At 32.4% G+C, this 15968-nt stretch overlaps 2 protein-coding genes across 3 annotated transcripts; both read left to right on the top strand.

Annotated features, from left to right (window-relative positions):
* The first annotated feature begins 2079 nt into the window (after positions 1-2079).
* FIG4 (polyphosphoinositide phosphatase FIG4) lies at positions 2080-10047 on the top strand. 2 transcript variants are annotated; one of them, XM_068776327.1, is made up of 12 exons: positions 2080-2317; positions 2394-2604; positions 2836-3268; positions 3618-3938; positions 5583-5921; positions 6365-6563; positions 6801-6934; positions 7132-7359; positions 7894-8080; positions 8431-8585; positions 8665-8859; positions 9783-10047. In XM_068776327.1, the coding sequence occupies exons 1-12, from the start codon at positions 2243-2245 to the stop codon at positions 10024-10026; spliced, it is 2721 nt and encodes a 906-aa protein (XP_068632428.1). In that variant the 5' UTR covers positions 2080-2242; the 3' UTR covers positions 10027-10047. The 2 variants fall into 2 exon arrangements, with proteins under 2 accessions (XP_068632428.1, XP_068632427.1); XM_068776326.1 differs by having other exon boundaries at positions 5577-5921.
* A 375-nt stretch (positions 10048-10422) lies between these two features.
* Synj (synaptojanin) lies at positions 10423-15664 on the top strand. The gene has a single exon (XM_068776590.1). The coding sequence runs from the start codon at positions 10522-10524 to the stop codon at positions 13798-13800; it is 3279 nt and encodes a 1092-aa protein (XP_068632691.1). The 5' UTR covers positions 10423-10521; the 3' UTR covers positions 13801-15664.
* The last annotated feature ends 304 nt before the right edge of the window (positions 15665-15968 follow it).

Genomic DNA, 15968 nt, shown 5'->3' with positions numbered 1-15968 from the left:
CGAGCCGACAATTTTGTATGCAGCGAGCCCATGGGCGCCGGCAGCTAGGAAGCCGCTGGTCCGCAGGCAGTTAGGCGTGGTCCAGTAGGGCTTCACTCAGAAGAACGCGAGGCCAAGTATGCGGCCTTGAAGAGTAAAAAGCGAGCAGAGTATGAGGGTTGCCCAATCTCATTCGTCAGCAGCAGCTTAGGCTGGAAACCCTTGACGAATGGAATAGGAGGTATACGGAAGGATCGACGGCATTGACAATGCAGAAATTCTTCCCGGACTCCGTCTCAGCCTACAACGCGCTCCGTAGTATCGAGCTGGAAACGGTCTTCCTTCACGGGTTTAAGTTCAAGGAGAGCCCCTCGTGCTTCTGTGAGCCGGGGGTGGAACAGACCGTAGTGCACCTGGTGGCCAACTATCCCGCATTCGGGGGACCCCGATGCGATTCCAAGCTCCTGCTAGGAAAAAATGTTAGTGAGGACAGGATCGCCTAACTAATAAATAATGATAGGTAAAAACAGGAGGAAATGAAAATAAAAATAAAACAAGAGTACTAAACAAAATATGAAGATAAATAATAAATTGTACATAAAAAAATAGAAATAATGTAATCAATTTAAAATCTTGCTGTGATATCATAATATAATAAACAGCATTATATTAATAAAACCAAATGCAATAAACTGTGATATATACATAATTGTATCTGTGATAATTTAAAAGCGAGGCGAAGGAAGAGAGGCGATGCATGAAAGGAATATGGTTTGGAAAGAAATGTTAGAGAATTGTAATATAAATGATGATGGAAGAGAGATCTTATGACTTATGATAGAGGAGTAAATCAGTAAAAGATGACGTGAAAATATACATTAAAAATGTAAAGCTCTGTCCAAAATCAGATAGGGGTATATGAGAGTAATAATGGGGGCGATAAAAAGTAAAAAACGAACTTTAAAAAGGTATTAATTGGTGGTTTTTTTATTGAACATGTCTGTTTAATGAACTTTGAAGTGCATAATAAAAAAAAAGATAATAAATAGCAGTGATTTTTTATCGCTGCTATTTATTATATTTTTTATGATAATTGTGGTCGATTGACCAAAAGATATATCATCATCATTTTAGCCGCAAGGCTGTGATGATGATAACTGTGATCGATTAAAATTAAAATTACATTTAATGGTATTTTTTTAATGGCACGTCAAGGAGTTATGAAAATAACTATAAGTAATAACATACATAGTAATCGTTATATTTTTTAGTAATTGTCAAATTTATTAGTTGATAAATTGGACTGCACTGAAATATTAGATTCTTTTATATCAAACTTGCTGGTTGCCGTATACAAATTGAATTAAAAAAAAACAATAACAATAACTTATGTAGCATTACCCATATAAAATTAAATATATTATGTTCCAAATATTTTTTAATATCCATGATAAAACAAGATATCAAATTCTGCATTTGTCAAATTAATTACAGTTAAATATTTTAAGTACGCTGTATAACTAAAATATTAAAAAAATATAATAAAAACTCAAATTATGATGAAAATTAAGAGAATGGTTCCTCTTTTAAATAAAAACTTTCAAATAATTATGTAAAAAGTCATTTTTAAACTTTATCATAACTATTCGCCATACATAGAATTTAAAAATACGAACTAAAATTGATAGTCGATTGTAAATATAATATTGTTTTTGTGATAACAAATTACAGAACATTTTATGAGTTCATCTGATGGCAAGTAATAAAAATCTGCCTTAATAGTGTACATGTACATAGTTTTATTTTATAACATCTACCACTACATGACGTCTTTATTCATCACCTTAAGTAATTATAATAGCCTTTATACAATAACAATACCTTAATACACAGAAATCGTTAAAATTTTGTGTAGGCCGAACGCCTATAAAATCATATGTGTTTTATGTCAAAAGAAATTTATTTTTTCAATTTTAAATATATATTAACTGCATCGAATGTAATATCACAAATATAAGCGATTTAAGTCTTTTCGTATGTTTGTACCTAGCAATGTTGTTATGATGGCTTGTAGTGACAGTGACGTTGACAGGTTTTAGATTAATTTATTTTGTTCACAGTTTATTATTATTTTAACAAAGCACAAAACTAAGCGATTTAAAAGTTGTAACAACAAACCGTTACGATTTTTTAATTAAGTAAAGTTTATTTGAATTTATTAATGTAATAATTAGTAAAAATTAACCCAAAGTTTGTACCGAAAATGTCTAAACAAAATATTATGTTTCATCCTATCATTAGTTCCCTTCAACGTATAGCGCTGTATGAAACAAAAGCAGTATGTGGCTTAATTAAGATAAATAATTAAACAGTTTATTAATCTTGCTCCTAATTAAATAAAATTTTTGTTATAGAGATTTTATCTTATTGGTTCAAATAATACCCAAACACGATTTCGTGTTCTCAAAATTGATAGAACAGATTCTAGAGAATTAATTCTAGTTGATGATAAGGTGGAATATAACAAACAGGAGATACACCAGCTACTAAATATGATTGGGTTTGGTAACAGAGGTAATAGATCACCGGGCTTTAACAAACTGGTTTCTGCCTTTGGAATTGTTGGTAAGAGTTTTCTAAATTTAACTTTTGTAATATTAGTCTTGGATAAGTAGGCATTCAAACAAAGAATTTGTATGGTTATGAAATATCAACATAACTTGGTTTATTATTGTATGTATATACTGTTAATACACAGTAAAAAAATTACACTTGTGACAACTAAGTTAGAAATGTATAAATAATAACAGGATTATAGTATAGTAATTTCACAAGAAGTTTACTTACCTGTTACAGGTTTTATAAGATTTTTAGAAGGTTACTACATTATATTGGTAACAAAGAGACGAAAGATTGCTGTGATTGGACCTCATTCCATTTATAAAATAGAAGACACTGCCACTATATACATCCCCAGTGACAGTAGCAAACCTCTTCATCCAGATGAGCAGAGATATCTAAAAATGTTCCTGGCAATAGATTTATCAACAAATTTTTATTATAGCTACAGTTATGACATAACACATACTTTGCAAATGAATATGGCACCACCCAGGAAGCTAGCTCCTGCATTATTTCCCAAACCTATCACTGCAGCAGTTTATCATTCAAATTTAAATTCTAAAAATTGTGAAGAACCTAAATGCATCTGTCAAGATTTTGAGAATGATGATGAAGATATATTCGAAACATGGAAGCAGCAGTTGCAACAAAGACAAGAAAAAACTGGGTAATTGTTATATAGTAGCTTTTACAAATGCTGTTTTCAGTTTAAAATTTATTAATATTTTTTTCTTGGGATGTCTTCTTAGATTGAAGTTTATAATTATATATAGTTTATATTAAAATATTGTTATTACTAATTAAAGATTAAATATATAAGGCAATAAGTCTAAAAAATATTCTCCATTATACCTTAAAAACTTAGCACATTTTTTTTCAATATGTAACAAGTATTAAAGTAACCTTTTAAAAGGAGGATTGTGTCCTGAGAGTGATAAAATATTAGAGGTATTAACAATTAATTATCACTTTGGTATCATTTAATTACTATTCTATGTATAAATTATTTGTTTAAGGGAGCAGAGCCCTAAACTAGAGTTTGGTATAAGAACAGTACCTGAGTGGAGATTTGTTTGGAATAGTCATTTACTTTCAGCAGTACATTCATACCTACATCCAGACTGGATATTGTACATTGTACATGGGTTTATAGAGCAGAGCAATCTGAATATATTCGGGAGGCCAATTTACCTTACCCTCATAGCTCGAAGAAGCAATAGGTATGCTGGAACTAGATTCTTAAAAAGAGGTGCAAATTTACATGGTGATGTTGCTAATGAAGTGGAAACTGAACAAATTGTTCATGATTCAATGATATCATCGTTTGCTGCAGGCAGGTGAGAAGATTAAACAACTAGTAGAAATAATTTCATTATTTTCTTTTTTATTTTTATTTATATATATATATATATATATATATAAATACAGTGACCCATGTAGCCACTGAGTGTTTAACATGAAAACAATGAAAAAGCATTAAGTTTCATGTAATAGCATCCTCTGTCTTAAACTATAAGGATTCCTAACACTCCCGCATCTGTAGAGAGCCCTTTATAAACTCAGTGTGTTTTTTGTGATCATATGCACTATCTTTAATTCTGTAGTTATTACATTACACTGTAAAAGGTTCTTAAAGAGTTTGTTTTTAATAAACTTTTTAATTTAATACATGATAATTTAAAAGCAATACAAGAGAATTTCAACATGGAACTAAAAGAAAACAAGTTAGAAGTTAATAATTTTTCTTATGCCAACTTATTAAGTTTACATAGCTTGTATGCTTTGATATTTTCTTATATTTATTAATATTATTATAGTGAAACTTATATATTGCCATAATTTTCATAACTTTTTCTTCTTGAAAGCTGTTGTATTATTGTTGGCTTAAACAGCCCTCTTCTGTAGTACAAAAATTATATAGATATCAGCAACATTATCCAATAAAAGTTACCTGGTAAGATGATGCTGTGAAAACAACTATAAAAGACTAATGATCAAGTATTAACATCTGTCAATTAAATTTTTTAATGCAATATTACAGAAATGACCTTTCATAATAAATCGCCCCATAATATAATAGTTTTGTGTTTAAGTTAAAAATTGGTATCAGCTACTACCATCATCATTCAGTTTTAAAATTATAGATATTATGTGCAAGCAATATTATTCTATAGTTGACCAATATAAAATAAGCTAGTTGTTAATATGTCGTATAAATAGCTTCAGTCACGTTTTTACAAAGCGTGACAGCAGCTCTGTCAACACTAACAATATTTTGGTGATTATAACACTCTTTACAACACAGTTTAAGAGGCCATCTGTTTATTGTATTTTATATCCAATACTGCTAACTTATATTTGTCCACCCTCAATCATTACCTTACCTTTAACAATAGGAAATGTTTACAAAATATCTGTTAGTCCTACAATCATTTCTTTAAACAATTAAGCCTTTTTCAAAGGGGACTCTCTTGATGTATCTGAATAGATAATAAAAAAGTGACCCAGACTCTACCTTGATGCACAATTATTTTAACCGATGAATCTGGAAACCATGGGCCTAGTTTCCTTTTACATATATTGCTTGAATATACCCCTTTAAATAAAATCATCATAGATAATAAGCTCTATTTCCAATAAGTCATTTTTAGACAAATGTCTTGTGCTGCACATCACAGAAAAGGGACTCTTCTCAATCCTTAAAAATAAATTGTATAAGGTCAACCAAGCATGATTTATTAAGAGATCCTTTGTAAAAGTGAAGTGTTTTTAACAAATAGTCAATTTTTATGTAATATTTTACACAGGCAATCATGAAATTACATTTTATAAAGATTGCACTTTTAACATAAGAAATTATTCAACTAACAAATATTCTTTTACAATGGACATAATAAGTAACTAGGTAATTAAGCACATTATGAATACTATAGTATAAAAATACAATGTTTTCAGATCTTGTACATATTTTTCAGGTTTAGTTCATTTGTGCAGATGAGGGGATCCATTCCTAGTTATTGGTCACAAGATATATCAAAGATGGTACCAAAGCCTGCAATATCAATAGACTTAAGTGATCCATATGCTGAGATACCAGCAAAACATTTTAATAACCTTATGAGAAGATATGGTTCTCCTATTATGATATTAAATCTAGTAAAGAAAAGAGAGAAAAAGAAACACGAGTCACTATTAACTGAGGTGATAAGCAATGCTGTGAAGTACCTGAATCAGTTTCTTTCTCCTGAACATGTAATACAATATTTTCATTTAGATATGGCGAGAATGAATAAAGGGGCGGATGCTAAAGTTCTTGACAAGTAAGATTGTACTAATAGTTTCTAATTATAATGTGATAAGTTACTACTATTACTACTACATCTATGAGAGGTTTAGTTAGCACTGTACCAGCAATTTATTGTTAGTCCTTCAAAAATATATGTTTTAGGTACCTTTCAAACTAGTATGGTACACGAAAGCATATATGTCAGCCATGATACATCAGCAAGGAATTTTATTGATATAGTGGTATAATTTACATAAGCTGAAATTCAAGCAGCTCTTTGTTCATATAAAGCTAATTAGTCCGAAATTAAATTTTACTACAAAATTTTACCCTCACAATTACCTTTCAATTTTAATATGGGTATTATATTTCAATACCACAAGAATATATTATAATTTTTATTGTAATACATTGGATACAATTAGGTATTGAATATACTGAGAAGTACTCAGATCTTGAAATATTTTTTATTTTTAGATTGTCAGCAATAGCTCGCACTGTAGTGCGGCGAACAGGTATATTCTTGAGTTCTAAAGGTTATGACAATGAGACTGGAATACCAGGCCATCAGGGCGGGCGTCTTCAAACAGGAATTGTACGAGTGAACTGCGTAGATTGTCTTGATAGAACAAATACTGCCCAATTTGCTATTGGTAAATGTGTACTTGCACATCAGGTGAGACATGAGATAATAGATAGTTGATATAAATAAAATAATTTAAGACAATGTTACAACAAAAAGTATGTTGTAATCGCCATTATGATGAAACTATCAACCTAAACCAGACTTTAAAGTCTAATAACTTTGGAACCAGTAACAACACAGTAAAATCTCTTGCTGCAATTAATATTTATTAACTTTTGTCACAGTTAAATGAGATTAGATGACTTTAAGTATTGAATTAATTTGCAGCTATACGCATTAGGCCTAATTGGTGAACCAGTTATAGAATTTGATTCCGACTGTGTGAGATTGCTTGAAGGTTTGTATGAAGACCATGGTGACACCCTTGCACTACAGTATGGTGGATCACAACTAGTACACAGGTTAACAATATTCAGTTATATTCAAAAACATTATGATGAAAATAAAAGATTTTTTCTTTATTTATTAACATTGCCATATCTCATTAGTATATTTTAAACGTGACAATGATACTAGATGATCTTATTTAGTCTTACTTATGTAGTCGCTAGTTTTAACGTGAAATGACTATAAAATCAAATTAATTTCCTACTTTCAGGATAAAAACCTATCGAAAAACGGCACCCTGGTCGTCGCACGGCAATGATATAATGCAAACACTGAGTCGGTATTACTCTAACACGTTTTCCGATGCAGAAAAACAAAACACTATGAACCTGTTCCTTGGGCTCTTTATCCCAGATGCTGCAAGACCCGCTATATGGGATTACCCTACAGATTATTACTTACATCATCCTGAAGCTATGGTGTACATACCAAATAGAAGGTTAAAGAATTTTGTTATGGCATTAAAATAAAAAAGTAAACATCGTACATAGGATTAAATAGTATTCTTTTAGTTTTATTATAATTCATCATAACAGTATTATACTTTTTGTTAATAATTTTATATAACTATTTTGGATGTCTGGTTGAGATCGCCTCGAGTGATAAGACCGCCTTTTATTCCTCTATATTAATTGTTCCTTTTTTTTGTTATTGTCTACGGTATGTTTAAAAGTCCAAATAAATATTTTACATTCTAGAAGTGTTTATTAGAAAAGGGTAAAAAAGATAACTACTCAAAATAATAAATTAAAAATAGGATTTAAGTGAATTTTTCAATAATCATTATTATTGCTGTTAAGAATACACATTGATAAGAAAAATGTTTTATTTCCACGCATCACAATATTTAAAATTCATATAAAGTTCTGTGTATATTCTTATGTAATCTGATAACACAGGAAATTCTACATATATACAAGGAAGTAAAACATAGCTTCTAATCATTACCGCTATACTTTTATAATTTTCACAGATCTTTAACAAAATGGTGGGACGATGATGTTGTGCGACATTTGCCGTTACCGTGCAACGAGATGAGGAAATTGTGCTGCGAAATTATTGGTACGCAAGGCGACGGCGCATTGGAGATGTTAGACCCCTATCAGGAGTACAACCGACCGTTTGAGTACACAGTCTTTACCGATTGCTTCGAGTTCAAAGTGAGTTGGTATTGTTTTATAAGTAAATGACAGCTCTTTATAAAACAAACATGCCCATCATGAGTCTGTGACAAATCAATTTATAAAACGTAATTTTGTTGTTTATGCCTAAACAAGTTAAACACGCCGCATTCAGCGTTTGATTGGTAGGTGTGATCCCACGACCATCAAGGGAATCAAATAAAATACAATGTAGCCATAAGATTGATTATTTTTCATACCTTGCCACATCTCTACTTTCTCTTCTGCACGACGATGGACAGGAATTTATTACGTCTCCTGGCGCCTGTAAAGTTTTATAGCACAACACGTGAATTCAGAAAACTCATCAAATACGTTTTTCAAATTAGATGTTCCACACATTACGTGATCTGGCGCCGACATTCTCCGAGAGCTGCAGTCCGTTCGTAGTGCGCGGGCGTAACGTGGGACAGAGCAAAGGCCCAGCCTCCAAAAACCCAGTCATCAGTGGCCGTTCTAGTACGACGTCCAATAACTCCAGCGAGTACGTAACGCACTTAGTCTCACCATTTTTATAAATAATGAAATTGTTCTAATTTATTCAAAAATTATTTTTTTTTCAGTTCAAATAGTGACTCTTCCTCGGATGACGACCTGACAAATTCAACACAAAGTTATCGCCAAATAATGCCTTCTCCATTGTCTCTAGTCAATAAAGTGCTCTCGTTGGACGAAATAGAAGATCCGGCTACATTTCCAGCCATCAAACGTTCAAATAGAATTCTTTTGAAACAGCCAACCAAAAGAGATATGATCATGTAAGAATTTACGTATTTAAAATGACCATCGTTTTGAGCATTGCCATTCAGCATGTCTAAGTACGCATATAATAACATATGAGGCCTTTTAAAGAAATACTCGAATTTTGTATTTTTGCAAAAATCATATTTTTTATTTTTTTCAATATTATAACTTGTGCCAGCGATATTTCCCATCATAAAAATTGTGTACTCTTGATCAATGTCCATAGATTATAGGAAGTCTGAGGAATACTCTGACTGCGGTTTAAATTAGTGTATTTTTTCGCTAAAAACTCACGAACGGTAACAATTTATGAACAGCGTTATTATGATGCAGAAAACAATTTTTGTTAAGCCAAAATAATGTGTGTTTAACTTTGAAGTAATATTTCTTATCGACAATTCTACTCTGTAGCAAGAGGACTTCATTGTCCCATGCTTCTGATCATGGGCAAAATCGAACACGTTCAAGCAAAACAGCTGTCAAAAATTAAGTGAACATGCAAAATAACCGAACTTATCGGCATGTGTGAGACACGAATAAAACCTGACAAAAAAATGAATATACGTAATTCGTGTGAATTCAAAATTCGCAATATTTTTTTAACAGACATCTTATCTCTTCGATAAAAAAAAGAAATTGTGTGATTTTTGTTCAATTAGTATTTTAAAATACTTATACAATAATACTTGTACTTGGTAACTAAATTTACTTTTAATGTGCTCATTGAGAGCCCAGCCATTTGAAGTTGATAACCTCAATATAATAAAACTATATGTTCGTCTGATCGTAAGTTAGTTAAATAACCTTTTTGCAATTATCGAATTATTAGTTAATATTGTAATTATTTCCTTCGCAATAGGCATTAAATTTACTAACAAGCAGTTTAAGTTTATTTTTGCTACCATAAATACAATGGATATTTTTTATTATGTTTTAGATACAAACGATACGTTAACTTTGAACGAAGATCTAACCCTTATTACGAACCAGATATACACATAGTTATGACTGTAAGCAGCGCCTTTACAATCGACAGTACAATGGACGTCATTCCACCAACAGTTACCAAAACTTCCAAAGAAATTTACCAAAACTATGTACAAAGAAATAGCGGTCGAGTTGCTGTTCCCGCTGCATCCCTTGCCTTATATAAGAAATATGTAAATTTTAGTATTAAATAATTCTTTTTTTTTCACATTTTACACCTCCAAATTTTATAATCGCATATTGTCAATTTATGTAGTTACAGTATAAAATTTTGTCATTAGTAAAATTTATTAGTTTAATGCTAATAAAAGCCAATATTAAATAGATTAATATTGGCTTTTGCATCAATTATTATTATTATAATTTTTGGCATTTAATTGTTGGTTAATATTTATTTTGTATTGCTCATAATAAATTAAAAAAAAAAAACTATAGATTTACACAGATAATAATGTTTTTCTTAAATATTGTAACTTTCGTATCTAAAATTTTATGCAAAATACGAGCTTAAAGTCGGAAATAAAAATTTCTAAACTGAGTGACAAGAAATTGACACTGATGACATTTCTATTATAATCGAATCGGTCGATGCCAGTTTTTTCAGAAAGTCGTAGGTATCTGACTTAAGTGAAATTTACAGGGGGGTGGATGGCTTATTTCTAAATGTAATTTTTGATTACACAATAGAGATGGCGATGTCAAAAGGATTTAAAGTCCTCGAGAAATCATCCCCACCAAATCCATATAGTATTATTTTACAACACAGAAATAAAGACACGGCTTTACTGTTTGAATCACAAGCTGTGGTATCGCTGTCTTCTCAAGAAACAGAAACTCTTCGAAAACAATACCATAAAATTGCTGATGCTTATGGATGCCTGGGCGTGTTACAATTAAATTCTGGTGAAAGCTGCCTACTATATCTCGTACTAGTTATAGGATGTTGTTCTGTCGGGAAGGTAGGTGATATTGAAGTATTTAAGATTACACAAACACAATTTCTACCTTTATTTTATCAGTCACAAGGGGATGATAAAGTAACTGAAGTTCGGAAATTATTAAACTCTGGGACATTTTACTTTTCTTGGAACTCTGGTAAAGCCAATGATAATCTTTTTGATTTAACTCTTTGTGCTCAGAGGAAGAGTAAGGGCGCTAATCCAGATAATAGATTTTTTTGGAATAGGACATTATTTATACATTTAATTAGGTATGGTATAGATTGTGACGATTGGCTCACAAGAGCAATGTGTGGATCAGTTGAAATTCGTACTATTTATGTTGGTCATCGGCAAGCAAGAGCAGTTCTAGTGTCTAGATTAAGCTGTGAAAGAGCTGGCACTCGTTTTAATGTAAGAGGATCTAATGATGATGGAAATGTTGCAAATTTTGTTGAAACAGAACAAGCTATATATATTGATGACTCAGTTGCATCTTACATTCAAACCAGAGGTTCAGTACCATTGTTCTGGGAGCAACCTGGTATTCAAGTTGGCTCACATAAAGTTAAAATGTCCAGGGGATATGATGCATCATCAAGTGTCTGCGACAGACATTTTTCACAATTAAAACGAAATTATGGCTCTGTAATTGTTGTAAACTTGCTAGGGTCAAGTTTAATTGGGGGCAGTGAAGGTGAAGCAACACTTAGTAATGCCTATCAGAGACATCTTAATGAGTCTGCACATTCTGATATAATACAAATAATTTTTGACTACCACCAAGAAGTAAGAGCAACATCAATAGAAACAGCTTTAGCTAAATTCAAAAAGATTATCGAGAAAAATTATGACGATATCAGCATCTTTAGTGCTAGAGGGGTTGACATCTATAATTTCCAGAAAGGTGTTATTCGAACTAACTGTCTAGACTGTTTAGATAGGACAAATTGTATCCAAACATTCATAGGTTTAGAAATGCTTGCTATACAGCTTATGCTTCTGCAGTGTCTTGATAAAAAACAAAATGTTAATAGATTTGAAGAGGTGTTTAAACAGATGTGGATTAATAATGGAAATGAGATATCTAAGATCTATGCAGGTACGGGAGCTATACAAGGAGGTTCTAAGCTTATAGATGGAGCCCGATCAGCTGCTCGTACTATCCAGAATAATTTATTGGACAACTCAAAACAAGAAGCCATTGACATATTGTTATTGGGATCTACATTAAATTCTGAGCTTGCAGACCGTACAAGAATATTGCTTCCACCAAACATACTTCATACATCAACTCCAGTGTTAAGAGAAATGTGTCGAAGGGCTAATGAATTCACTCAACCCTCAAGCATTCGCATAACCATAGGAACCTATAATGTAAATGGTGGGAAACATTTTAGAAGTCTTGCTTATAAAGATGTATCACTTGCTGATTGGCTTTTGGATTGTCCTAACTCTTCTTTAGTTAGTACTGTTAATGTATCTGAACAGCCATCAGATATTTTTGCTATTGGATTTGAGGAAATTGTTGATTTAAATGCTAGCAACATTATGGCTGCTAGTTCCGACAATGCTAAAGCTTGGAGTGAAGAATTAGAGAAAGTATTAAACAGAGATGCATCATACACACTTTTGTCTAGTCATCAATTAGTGGGAGTTTGTCTATTTATATTTGTAAGAAAAGATTTAATACCACATATACGAGATGTAGCGCTTGATTCTGTTAAAACTGGGCTTGGTGGTGCTACTGGTAATAAAGGAGCTGTTGTTATACGAATGGTCATTTATGGAACATCTTTATGTTTTGTTTGCGCTCACTTTGCTGCTGGCCAGTCCCAAGTTTCTGAACGCAACGCTGATTATACTGAGATCACCAGAAAAATTGCATTTCCTATGGGTAGATCCCTTTACTCCCATGACTATGTATTTTGGTGTGGTGATTTCAATTACCGCATTGATTTGGATAAGGAAGAGACGCGCTTATTAGCAGCGCAAAATAACTTGCAAAGACTTTTGGAACAAGATCAATTACTGCGACAGAAATCTCAAGGCTTAGTTTTTAAAAATTGTTTTGAAGGGGAAATCACTTTTCCACCAACATATAAGTATGATCTATTTAGTGATGACTATGATACTAGCGAAAAATGCCGAGCACCTGCTTGGACTGACAGAATTTTATGGAGAAGCAGAAAACAAACTATAGATCCGGAAACAGTAACGGAATTAGCAGCCGGTAAATTACTTTTTTATGGACGGGCTGAACTGAAACAAAGTGATCATCGTCCAGTCATCGCAATTATAGAAATTGAGGTGCTCCAAGTCAGTTTCACTAAGTGTATGGAAGTTTTTTATGAAGTTGTTAAAGATCTTGGTCCACCAGATGCCAGCATTATTGTGCAACCTTTCAATGATATTGATAGTGACGAATCAGTTTTTGACGATAATGTTATGGCAGCAATTTTACAAGAATTAGCTACAATAGGTGATGTGACATTAGTGCGCTTTATAGATGAGCACTCTTTGAGCATAACTTTCAGAGATGGCCAACATGCACTGGCTATTGCACAGAAAGGTCATATTACAGTTGGTTCACTGCCTTTTCGCATATCTTTAAAATCTCCCAATTGGATCGATATTGTGAAGTCCGAGATTAATTTATGTACAAACAACACTATTCCGCTTTTTGGAGAAATACAACCAGAAAGACCACTTAGATCTGCACCGCCGACGCCACGAAGGCAACAACCAAGTAGACCGCCGGCTCCCTCTCCGACTCCCTTACTTCCTTCTCGGGCTCCTGTGGCAAGTCCCGCCCGACCACCACCGCCACGGCCGGCACCACTTCCTCCTGATCCTAGTGCAAGCACTTCCCAGTCGCCGCCTTCAGAAAGTGCTCCGCCCCCTTCGTGCGCGCCCCCTCCGCCACCACCGCAAAGCTCCACACCACCGCCCATGGGTCCTCCACCGCCTGTTCCAGCGCGGCAAGGTGCACCACCACCCCTTCCTGCCCGGCCGCGGCCACTAACATAAATAGCTCCATAAATTTATGAAATCTGTTACTATTGGCAAATATTTTACAAGCTGTGTTAAAAGTTTATTTATCTATTAAATCATATTCATATACATAATCTTACTTTGAGGGCTGTAAAATTATAATAACTGGTTACTTTTGTTATTTATAAATATAATATTCATGAAATTTTCATAGAAAATAGTTAATAAATCAATCAAATTACTTGGATAATAATTAACATAAAGTATGGGATACATCTGCAGTTATCAGCATACCATATGGTAATCACTAATAAGATAATTTTATAATGATGATTAATTGATGACGAACATGGTGTCATACTTCAACAAGATCTTTATTTAACTTTTCAAATAAAATGATACAGATTGATTAATTAATTATTTTTTTAATTCGTTGTCTATTATTATTATAGTTATTTATTTTATTAGTTATATACAGGCAGATATATTTTTAGACCGTCATCTGAGTAACTAGAGATGAAGGTGAAACATTATACAAGAAAATGTTTAAATGTTATAACTGTTCACATATTATTAAGTCACTTTATATAAATGTATACAGGTATCCCGCATACAACACGGTTTCACTATTACACGATTCGTAATTGCGGGAACCCTCTTACAACACGGCATCCTATAACAAGGTTTCCTTATATCATATTGAGAATTGCAAATCCTTTGTACATACAACACTGTATGTACCTCTGTCGTCGACGCTTGTCCTTTATATACATTGCGGAAATATATGTAAATTCTTATCCCGTATTTGTAGCCAAAGCTTTATATTGACACGCACGAGGCGGATAGGTCTGATATGTATTAGTTATCCATGGCATGAACCGGAACTTGGAATGGTCACCAATTGAGACTGTTTAATTATAAGAATTATAGGAACACGATTGTTCCTCTACGGGGTCTGAGCCACCGTAGGACCATGCGTACCCCCATCAGGGTGGGAACAAAAAATGATGATGAGCTTTAGTTTAAGATGCGTCCATGTTTTACTTGAAGAGTCAGTTTTTCGTGTGGTTTTACCTACGTTATTTGCTTTTATCTCCGTTGCCTGAAAACCAAAGTGTCTCACGCTGCTAGTCGGTAGTCTACGACGGGCCACGGTGTTTTAAAGAACTAGTAAAGGTTGGTTTGAACAATTCAAAAAGCTTTTTGCAAATCTCAAAAAAAAGAAAAAACTGCACCCGGATTTTAAGTGTCCAAAGATTGTTTAGCGTTCTTTTTGTGCAGTAATGCATCGGGGGACTTCATGACAAAATTCTTGCTAGTTTATACATCTATGAATCCTCCTGCGCTGAATAACAAATAAAATAACTTTGCTTGTATAAAAACGTTCTTGTTTGATTATACTGAACAGCAACTACGTATAAATTTATTAAACTAGAGTTGTTAGATTAAAATGATTTTTATTTATTTTGTGTTTTATAAATATTTCTAATGAAAACTATTTAGAAATAAAAAAAATTTTTTTTGAAACGTAACCCCCTCTTTTTACTAGCTTTGGGTTTCGTACGATACTGCATTTTCTAGGAACCTAACTACCGTGTTATATGATGGTTACCTGTATTTTATTTTACATGAAATTGGCTAATATATAAATCAAACAAAAATTAAAAGTGAATATTATGATTATACTTATAATTTAAATAACATGTCAATAATAGTTGGAGCTGATTTAAAAAAATCGCCTTGTGATGTTATCTAAATAGATGAAAATATAGTGTTATTATTTATTTCAGTTTATGGCGGCATAAAAATCTGAAATTTGTTCAAAGAACGTATTTTTAAAACCAATTTTTGAAGTAGTAATTAGGCTTGTTGACATAAGTTATTTAAGTTACTTATGATTTTAAACAGATCATTATATTTATACTTATAGACATAATAGATTTTATGTAAACATTATGTTATTTACAGTCTGTTGTTGCGTTGAACATTAGGAATGGTTTATATTCTGATGCTAATTTTATAATATTCATGAATTTGTATCACATCTAGCCTATTATTATTTCAGTTATGTTTGGGTTTTGTGCTTGTCTATGAATTTGGAGATTATTGACTTTAATGATTATGTGGCTGTGTAAGCATTTAAGAGCATTGAAGTTTTATCTTCTTAATTAATGTATTATTTTCAGTTGTTTTAACAGATCAAG

Source organism: Battus philenor, unplaced genomic scaffold, assembly GCF_028537555.1.
Source record: "Battus philenor isolate CCGP_79_NKW_IND1 unplaced genomic scaffold, ilBatPhil1.0.hap1 SCAF_12, whole genome shotgun sequence".
Lineage (NCBI taxonomy): Eukaryota > Metazoa > Arthropoda > Insecta > Lepidoptera > Papilionidae > Battus > Battus philenor.
The sequence above is the reverse complement of the archived record's forward strand: the minus strand, read 5'-3'. Positions and strand labels throughout refer to the sequence as shown.

Coding starts and splice junctions, on each gene's coding strand:
- FIG4 (XM_068776326.1), top strand. CDS start 2,243: ATGTCTAAACAAAATATTATGTTTCATCCTATCATTAGTTCCCTTCAA. Junction 2,318..2,393: donor CGCTGTATGAAACAAAAGCA/GTATGTGGCTTA, acceptor TTTTTGTTATAG/AGATTTTATCTTATTGGTTC. Junction 3,269..3,617: donor CAAAGACAAGAAAAAACTGG/GTAATTGTTATA, acceptor TATTTGTTTAAG/GGAGCAGAGCCCTAAACTAG.
- Synj (XM_068776590.1), top strand. CDS start 10,522: ATGGCGATGTCAAAAGGATTTAAAGTCCTCGAGAAATCATCCCCACCA.